Source organism: Vipera berus, assembly GCF_964194415.1.
Source record: "Vipera berus genome assembly, chromosome: 2".
NCBI lineage: Eukaryota > Metazoa > Chordata > Lepidosauria > Squamata > Viperidae > Vipera > Vipera berus.
The window spans coordinates 121,139,098-121,148,459 of NC_138203.1; the positions used below are offsets into that span (position 1 = coordinate 121,139,098).

General features: G+C 45.7%; 1 protein-coding gene across 2 annotated transcripts; it reads right to left on the bottom strand.

Moving 5' to 3' along the window:
• Nucleotides 1-405: 405 nt before the first annotated feature.
• TSPYL2 (TSPY like 2) lies at nt 406-6,745 on the bottom strand. Of its 2 annotated transcripts, none has more exons than XM_081320885.1 (7): nt 5,400-6,741; nt 4,803-4,880; nt 4,204-4,315; nt 3,965-4,110; nt 3,748-3,827; nt 3,376-3,488; nt 406-1,517 (listed from the first exon to the last, which is right to left on the bottom strand). In XM_081320885.1, the coding sequence occupies exons 1-7, from the start codon at nt 6,174-6,176 to the stop codon at nt 1,408-1,410; spliced, it is 1,416 nt and encodes a 471-aa protein (XP_081177011.1). In that variant the 5' UTR covers nt 6,177-6,741; the 3' UTR covers nt 406-1,407. The 2 variants fall into 2 exon arrangements, 1 of the variants encoding a protein (XP_081177011.1); XR_014025560.1 differs by having other exon boundaries at nt 1,388-1,517; nt 3,376-3,649; nt 5,400-6,745.
• Between the last annotated feature and the right edge of the window lie 2,617 nt (nt 6,746-9,362).

Here is a 9,362-nt window from a genome sequence, read left to right on the forward strand (position 1 = left end):
CAATGGGGAAACCAACAGTAAAATTGCAAGTTGCTGTGATGCAGCTACTCTTAAAATCTGCATTGATTTGCTTAAACAACTGAATGGGAAGTGACATCGTAAGACCTCATAGATATGTTTCACTTAGCAATGATGTTGCTTAGCATCAGAGTTACTGATCCCAATTGTGATAGCTAAGTGAGGACTACCTGTAATGCAAAATATATTCACTTTTTTTCTTTTATAATTAATATTCTTCCTTCACTATTTACTCTATGCCAGTTCCCCTGAACAGAAACAAAACTCCCATTTTAGAGTAAAACATATACAGTATAACCTGTCTGCTGTATACTCTCACTTACGTAGGCATTATGAGCACAGAATAAGAGGTTTTAGATGTCCAAAATAAAAGAGTCACACACCAAATTGGAAAGCGCTTGGTACGTTAAGTGCTTTTTTTTATAGTAAAAAAAAGTACAAAGTCCTGATACGAAATATACAAAAAAATCAGCCAAGGAAAATGGTTGCCTTTCTACAAATATCAGTAGCATTGCATAGAACAGCCTCTGTGGGGTATAGGGAATGGGCAAATCCAACTGGGTATGATGCTTTAGGAACATTGCTAGGAAATTGTCTGCAATTATACATAAAGTACACTGGAGAATAAAATCACATATACACACTGTCGCTAGAAACATCTTGCCATTGCTTTCATGAACTGGAGCACTGGAGAAAATATCAAACACAAGAATAAGCCATCATCACAACCCTTCTCCTTGCATTAACAACTCCAAGGAAAATACTGTGCATCCAGACAGCTATTATTGCTTCAGCTAAGCCAATGGGTGCAAGGTTGCCATTTAGATCAACGGGAGCTATTACAAACTAGGTTAGAATGGCAGAGCCCTGCATTGGCGATGGATGAGTCCCAATTGGTTAGGCCCTACCCTCAAATGTGGAAAAAGCAAGGCTGGGATTATGTTTTGATGGCATGAGGCACTGGTCGGCCGCTAGCAGGCATACTTGAGCTAAAATATATACAGGGGGAATAGAATCCTTATAAGCAGAAGTTCAAGGAAGGTGCGAAAAGCCAGCAGCTTAATAATGCTGAATGGAAAAAGGAAACCCTGAGCTGTTTTAAAAAGGCCTCTGGGCAAACAAGACCCTGAGTAGCCACCAGGGGACAGGGCAAATAAGCATATAGCCCCCACACAGGCAGGTAGGAGATGCTAAGCATCAAACAATTAAGGGGGTGCTTGCACATAAAATGCAGTCAATACAATAAATAAAGATACAAAATAATCTATGTGACCGCTGCTGATACACCCCATCTTTTGCCATGTCCAAGTGCAATTGGTCAGCATCAAAGTGCCACTGAGGTCCCTATAGGAAAGTCCAACCAGACACACTGTTCTTTTATAAGCTAATCTAGCCATCTTCTTCCACCTCGGAATCCTTCCCATCTGGCTCCTCTTGGGAGGACCTGGATCCAGCAATATCATCTTCTTGGCCACTTAATACCTCTTCCACCACTTCACCTGTATTAATAAGATATGTCAAAATTTGAAGCAGATGATGAGAAATACTCCCATTTTGCCCTTTTTGCCCCAAGTCTTCAACCCCAAGACTTGCTCTACAAAATATAACACTGCAACATCAAAAGATCCTCAAAGAAATGGATTATCTTCTGGAGGATCTGTGATTGGAGGAATACACCCTCCCGATCCTCTCCTTGATTTCTCAGTGGCTTTTGATACCATCAGTCATGGTATCCTTCCGGGCTGACTCTTGAGAGATTTGTGGGGGAGGGATGTCAGGTGGAGAGACATTGTTCCTTCAGTGGTGTTCCTCTTTCCTAGTAAGGTTGATTCCAGTCAATGGAGTGAGAGAAAGAAAGATCTGCTTGGAACTCTCTCCTCTGTGATACACACTAGAATCTTTCTTCTCTCCACTTTCCTTTAATCTACATGAGACTGCTGGGAGAGGACATTTACTGAAAGGAGATTAGGTATCTATGTTGATATCTACTTATATACAGATATCATCAAACAGATGATGCCATAAAGAGCTGACTTGATGCTTAGAATTTTTCAGAGAAAGAATAAATAACTTCATAGCTTTGAGACTATAAGCCAATGATCCCAGGACATCATCATCTTTGGCTCTGAATTAAGACTATGCATTCCTGCTCAGAGGTGGGAGTAAATTGGTAGTTCTACTGATCTCAAAGCTTTTGTTCAAGTAGATGGTGACAACTATGAAATGAAAGGCTATTGGCCAATCGGGGCAAATTAGGAATCTCTGCTCATAGTCCCCCATTGCCTGAGTCACCTCTACTTTGGATTATTGTAATTCATGCTACACGAGGCTGCTTTGAAAAACATTCAAAAGCTACCGCTGCTGCAAAATGCAGCAACCTAGCCAGTTATTTATCATTACACTTCAGTGACCACACTGCTTCAGGTCCTGCATTGGCTGCCAGTTAGCTTCTGAAGGGATTCGAGATACTGTCACCTTTAAGATCTTCCATCATTCTCCATATCTATTTGAGATTGCTATCTGATGAAATCTAGCCAAGGGGCATTTTCAGTCGTTGTCCCCACAATTTAGAACTCCTTGCCTATACAGATCTCCACTACACTTTCCTTTTGAATTTCAGGAAAATCGTTAAGGCTTTCCCAGAAGGAAGGCATGCTTTGAAAACAGTATAAGAATGCATTTATGGGCATATGATTTTGTATGCTTTTTTTCTTATTTCTTATGAATTTTTTCTTATTTTTCTATGAACGTATTGTTTTTATTGAGAAGTTCCTTTCATGATGTCCCTGATTGTTAGCTGCTCTGAGCCTTTAGGAATGAACAGCACACATATCACCAAGTACAAATACCAACTTACAATCATTTGTTTAGTGATCGTCTGAAGTTACAATGACACTGAAACAGCAACTTATGACTGTTTTTCAGTTACGACCATTGCAGCATCCCCCTGGTCACATGATCAAAATCTGACCACTTGGCAACTGGCATGTATTTCTGATGGCTGCAGTATCCTGGGGTCATTGATCATCTTTTGCAACCTTCTGACAAGCAAACCCAATGGGGAAACCAGATTCACTTAACAACCGTGTTACTAACAACTGCAGTGATTCACTTAACAACTCTGGCAAGAAAGGGCATAAAATGGGGCAAAACTCACTTAACAACTGTCTTGCTTAGCAATGGAAATCTGGGCTCAATTGTGATTATATGTCAAGGACTACCTGTATCAGCATGTATTCACCTACTTAATAGCTGCCCATCTTGTATCAAACACTGGATGACTCACAATTATTCTGCATTTCAGATCCAAAGGGTATATCATTTTATGAGGAGCAGTTGTATTCCACCATTACTTACCTCGCTCAGTCTCTTCTTCATCTATGATCTCATGGACATCTGCCACCCCATCTTCCTCATCTTCGCCATCATCATCCACAATCACAACAAAGTCATCACCATTCTCTGTCTCACTAAACACAAGGGAAGGAGGGAGTGTATCACCATTTATCTATCATCTTCTGCGGACCTCCCAGCTGTATACCACGAAGCCCTGTCTTCATGAAGTCCACTTCTCCTACGTCTCTTTAGTTCTCTCCTCCTACGTCCTGCTGCCACAAACCTAGACAAAAATCTATATCCACACACAATGGCAGGCTTAGATTCTTGCCAAAAATATCACTATACCATAATCTCCATATCAAGGAATCAAGAAAGTGCTTGAACTCTTACCTGTCTTCTTCACCATTTTCACCACCTTCCCCCATCAGGTAGTACTGAAGTGGATTGGGCCACAGGTCTTCTTTAATGATCTAAAGAAAACAGAAGAGTGTGACAGGTAAAAGGGCATAAGGAAGTGTGGCCCACCAGTTCTGACAATGGTGGATGCTGATGCTTGAGCAACATTTGAGGAGGAAGTTCTCATCAATGGCATGCAGTATAGTCCCACCTCAGCAATGCGATCCCCTGCAGGAAAGCTATGGTCACAGAACCAACTGAAGAAGCTGCGGCCCATTTCAAAGTTCTTCTGCCCATGAGCTAGTGGGTCCTGGCCACGCCACCAGCGAATTGGTGTAGAGTGAGAAACTAATCTCCCTAGGAAAGGATAGGGGAAAACCATACAGCTGTAAACACATGCATGTCAAATCTGACCTTTGATCCCTCAAAACACTGTCCCCTTACACATACCAGAGGAACCACACTGGAATTCCTTCACAATGACCTCATTCTGGAAATAGGGATTGCTGCTGAAGTAGAACTTGATCTTGCAGCCTGACTTTGCATGGGTGAAATCCACAACCTATGTATCAAAGAATGCCATAATCAAAACACTAGCGAGGTACTGCCAAGAGGAGTGTTACAGAATAGATTACTTTAAACTCTGCAGATGCCAGCCATAGTTTCTGGAAAAAATGTCAGGATGCAAATAATTACAGCTTCTTAGCCTGAGAGTTCATCACCACTGGATTACTACTAGCTGAGAAAGCCTGCACTGACAGAGTAGCAAGATACTGTTTATTATCACCCTTGACCCGCTATAGTAGACATATCAAACTCGTGACATCACAACATCGCACAACGTATCAGGACGGTTTTGGCATTGCCGGCAATGAGGTGGGCGCAGCTTCCGCATGACACGTCCGGCCCACGGGCCCGCTGTTTGACACTCCTGCACTATAGGGACTTTCAAGTGGAAAGAATTCCGAAATTTCCACAGCAGTTTTAATTGCTTTCATTGATAAATTCAATTTCAAGTTAGTTTCTAAGCATAACTTTGTTGAAATCACCTGCAGGTTGGTCATATAACTCAAAATGTCCTCATCCCGGTCATTGATCATGGCTGAAAGCTGAGGATGGTTGAGAAACTGCAGAGTTAATGTCAAGGAATAAAAAAAAACTCATTACTATTCAAAACTTTTCAAAAAGAGGGCAGGATAACACACATAATACAGATTCTAAACCTATATGCAACACTGCCATCTATACATTCCGCCATTGAAAGAACCCAAACTCCACCTGTTTACTTTTCCCCAGTGTTTCCTTGAGCGTAGCCCCTAATGAAATATTTTACCAAGGATGTGGCGTTAGTCCAGGGGTCTTCAAACTTGGCCCTTTTATGACTTGTGGACTTCAATTCCCAGAATTCCTCAGCCAGACAAGCTGGCTGAGGAATTCTGGGAATTGAAGACCACAAGTCATAAAAGGGCCAAGTTTGAAGACCCCTGCGTTAGTCCATAGATCTACGGATTAACGACCGACTCAGCACAACAGAGCTTCCAAATCATTCTTTCGACTTCTTTGCAATACCGGCCAGTGTTGTACGTATTTCCCTCTCCTTTCTAGCAACCCTTTTCCCAACAAGCTTAGCAGCCGTGACAGGATACAGCCGTGACCCAGAAACCGGGGATGTTTTGGATGATGACGTTCCGTCGCTCCAGATGTGGGCGCCGCATGTGACTGAACTTTGCTTTGAGCTGGGCAAAGGCACGGTTGGCCTGCTGATTGACAGCTTCCAGTTCCAGCTGCACGGCCTCCAGGGCTTCCAAGTACTGCTCAGTTTTGCGAGCGGGTGGCCGTTTGACCCCTTCTTCCTCCTCCTCCTCCTCCTCCTCGTCCTCCTCCTCCTCTTCCTCCCCCACCGAAATGACGGAGCACTCGTCCTCCGCTGCTTCAGCTGCTACCTCGGCAGCCCTGCGCCTCTCCTTGGCGTCCTTCCTCTTTCGCTTCGTCTCCCGGCCGTCCTCGTAGTCATCGCTCACAGCGGCGGCGGCGGCGGCGGCTTCCGCCTTCCTCCGCTTCAGCCTGGCAGTCTCCGCGGCCCCCGCTGCGGTGCCTTGTTCCTCGTCGGAGGACGCCTCCCGATCTCGCCCCGCGCGGCCGGAGCGAGTGCCCGAATCCTGCCCCGAAGCGCTCGGCTCCCCGACGGCGGGGTCGCTTTCGCGCACCCCCCCCTGCTGGCCGGCCGTTTCCAGGCTGCCGGCTTTTGCTGCCGAGCTCGCGGGCGCCTCCTGCTGGTTGAGGACTTCAAAGCTCCCGCCGCCCCAAGCCGTCATTTCGGCCAGCGCTTGGGCTGCCTCGGTTTCCTTCTGCAGTTGACAAGCCGGGTCTAAGCGCCGCTGCTTAGGGGAGCGGGGCCCGCAGTCCTCGCCGCCCTCGCTCATGGCGATTCGGTCCCGACGACAGATCCGAAAACCCGAAAGGGGCGGGCAAAAAAAGCCGCGAGTCTGCCCCAACCGTCGGCGGCACGACGAGGAGGAGGAGATGGCGGGTGGGGGGGGGGAAGGGCGCGAGGGAAACGGCCTCTTCCAACTGCCTAAAGCGCGAGAATCCTGCGCAGCTTCTCCTGATTGGCCGGCGGCGATCGAGGTCGGGCCACTGGGAGAGGAGCTGCCTCGCTCATTCGGCCGATCCCGACGCGGATTGGCTGGCTCCGGGAAGCAATCGAAGGGAAGATCCCGCCTTCTTTTCGCCCCACGTGGGAGAAGGAAGGCTTGACGATAGGCCCGCGGTTTCCCGATTTCGTTCGCTCGCGATCGGTTGGCGGGCTTCCCTTTTACCGACCTTGTTTCGGTCGAGTCAGTCGCAGAAGAAACGGTGACGCGGTCGTCCCCCCCGGGGGGGGGGCGGCGGCGGCTGATCGTCCGAGTGGCGCATGCGCGGCAACATTTCGGACGCGCTTCACCTCTTGGGGCATGCGCTCTGAGAGACGAATTGCTGCTATCTGTCTGCCTCTAGCATACGCCGAGGGACTTACCAGGGAATAGGTCAGGGGTCTTCAAACTTGGCCCTTTTATGACTTGTGGACTTCAACTCCCAGAATTCCTCAGCCAGCTTTGCTGGCTGAGGAATTCTGGGAGTTGAAGTCCACAAGTCATAAAAGGGCCAAGTTTGAAGATCCCTGGAATAGGTCGTGGTTTTAGAGCAAGAGGTGGAGAGCGGCGTTTACGCTTTCCTTACAAGATAGCAATATGCGTTGGCAGAGATAGCAACGCCCGGAATTATCAGCGGGCGCCTGCTGTGTGTGGTGTGCTCGCATAGAGATTCAGGAACCATTTCGCCAGCAACGTGCACGCTCACTTAAAGCGTTAACTTACCGGATGATATGTGGATGGATGTCCCCCTAAATTGCATGAGAAGCGGGGTAGGCAACCACAGCTAAATGAACAGAACATCCAGTATCCGATAATAATACCATCGGCGTTGAGAAAAATCTCACCAGTCAATTGCGAAAGGCAGATTTACCTGGAACAGGTTACATCCTGCGGCGATAGTTTTAGTGCCATTACATAATAACATCTGCCTATTCTGTGTCTTTGGGAAAGAGTCAGTAGGTGAATAAAATTACCAAATCCAATCTAATCGTGGCTGACTAGGCAACCACCCACCATAGTAATAACTGCCAAAGGAGCAAGGATACAAGTGAAGCTTGCGGCATTCATGTTTTACTTCCCAGCTTCTTAGAAATGTTTCCCATTTTATCCCATTTTCACTTCATTCTACTCTTTATTGCCTTCTGATGTCTTTTATAGAGCCTTGCGTTGTTTAATGCAGGTAGTCCTCAATTTACGACCACGACAGAGCCCAAAATTTATGTTGCTGAGACATTCGTTAAGTGAGTTTTGCTCCATTTTACAACTTTTCTTTCCACATTTGTTAAGTGAATCACTGCAATTGTTAAACTAGGAACATGGTTAAGTGAATCTGACTTCCCCATTGACTTTGCTTGTCAGAAGTTTGCAAAGCGTGATCATGTGACCCTGGGACACTGCAACTGTCATGTGAGTCAGTTGCCAAGCATCCGACAAAGTGTGACAAATGGTTATAAGTCACTTTTTTCAGTGCTGTTGTAACTGAACCGTCACTGAACTGTAAGGACTACCTGTACAATGTCACAGGAGGTCCTTGCTGACTGACTGCCTTGCGCCTTAAGTTGTATTAGCAGATACGATGGTGAAAAAAACCTTTTACTATCAAATCTTGTATTTACAATCGTCGCAGCATCCTGTGGTCATGTGATCACCATTAACATGTTTTTCAGTTGGCTTGTGACAAGCAGAGTTAATAGTCAAAGTAGAAATAAAATTGCAAGTCACAGTCATGATTTTTTTTTTTGCTTAGTGACTATTCTGCTTCACTTGATGTTTTAAGGAGTTGCCAGTCTTAATTGTAGTTGCTAAGTAAGGACCACTTATAATTCAGCTTCCAGACCAGGAGAACTAAGTGGGGACTACTTGGGCAACTTATCATTTACAAAAAAGCATATATATTTTTTTAAAAAAAAACATGTCCAGCCAGAAAAAAACATATAAAAAAATACCCAAGAAAATTTTTTATCAGGGTCTTCACAACCATCTTGACCCCAGATCTGGGAGAAATCCAGGTCTTCAGTGACTAATGGACCACTTAAGGCAGGAATCCTCAACCTTTCTAGCTCTGTGGACCAGCAGTTGTGGCCACTGGGCAGAGAGGGGATGGTTTTGTGTTCATGTGTGGTGCGTGTGCCACTTGCACAGGTGCAGCTTCATATGCTCGCACACTGGTCCACTGCCTGCATGGCCTGGTTCCTAATGGACCCTGGCTCAGCACCGAACTGCAGGCCAGAGTTTGGGGGACCCCTGATTTAAGGGTGGGAGCCATATGTATCTCCAGGAGGAAGTTGTTCCAGAACATATGCATTGTAATAGAAAAAATACATTTGCCTTCATTCATGAGGAAAAAAAACATACTTCCTTGATTTGTAATATGATATTTAACTGGAGGGACCAGAGCATGAACACTCTGTCCAATCATACTTAATGAGCAGAAACAATTGGAGACAGGTGCTACTTCGAATAGGCTAGCGACTAGTCCAATGCCATAATGTGCTTTATATGTCATGTTCAGCATCTTGAATTGTACTCAGTTCAAGCTGATATAACCTATACAACTTGGAAACAATGAAGGCACATGACCATAGTTATAAGCCTCTACTGCCTGGATCTCTGAATCATAAACTAGTTGTAATTTCTGGATCTCTTCAAGGGCAGCCTCATGTACAGCACATTGCAATAGTCCATAAGATGACTAGGGCATGAGTGACGATCCTGAACCTTTACCTTCAGATCACCTTATGGAGTGTTAAAGCAGAAGAAGCAAGAGTCACCCTGAGGCCCCTCATGCATGAGGGGATGCAGGTGCAATCTCCCCCTACTAGAACTGACCACTAATGAAGGAGATGAGACACTGCAACAAAGTGCCCTCCGCCAGAACATTCACAACCAGTTCAGAAGGATACTGTGGTCAACATTATCCAAGGTTGCTAAGAGATGAACAAGCACAAAGATGGACACACCATCCTCATCCCGTTT

Excerpts from the sequence above, each read along its gene's own strand:
- TSPYL2 (XM_081320885.1), bottom strand. The coding sequence starts at position 6,176 with ATGAGCGAGGGCGGCGAGGACTGCGGGCCCCGCTCCCCTAAGCAGCGG. Across the intron at positions 3,828-3,964 it reads CAGGGGATCGCATTGCTGAG|ATCATTAAAGAAGACCTGTG; the intron begins GTGGGACTATAC and ends TGTTTTCTTTAG. Across the intron at positions 1,518-3,375 it reads TGAAGAAGAGACTGAGCGAG|GTGAAGTGGTGGAAGAGGTA; the intron begins GTAAGTAATGGT and ends TTATTAATACAG.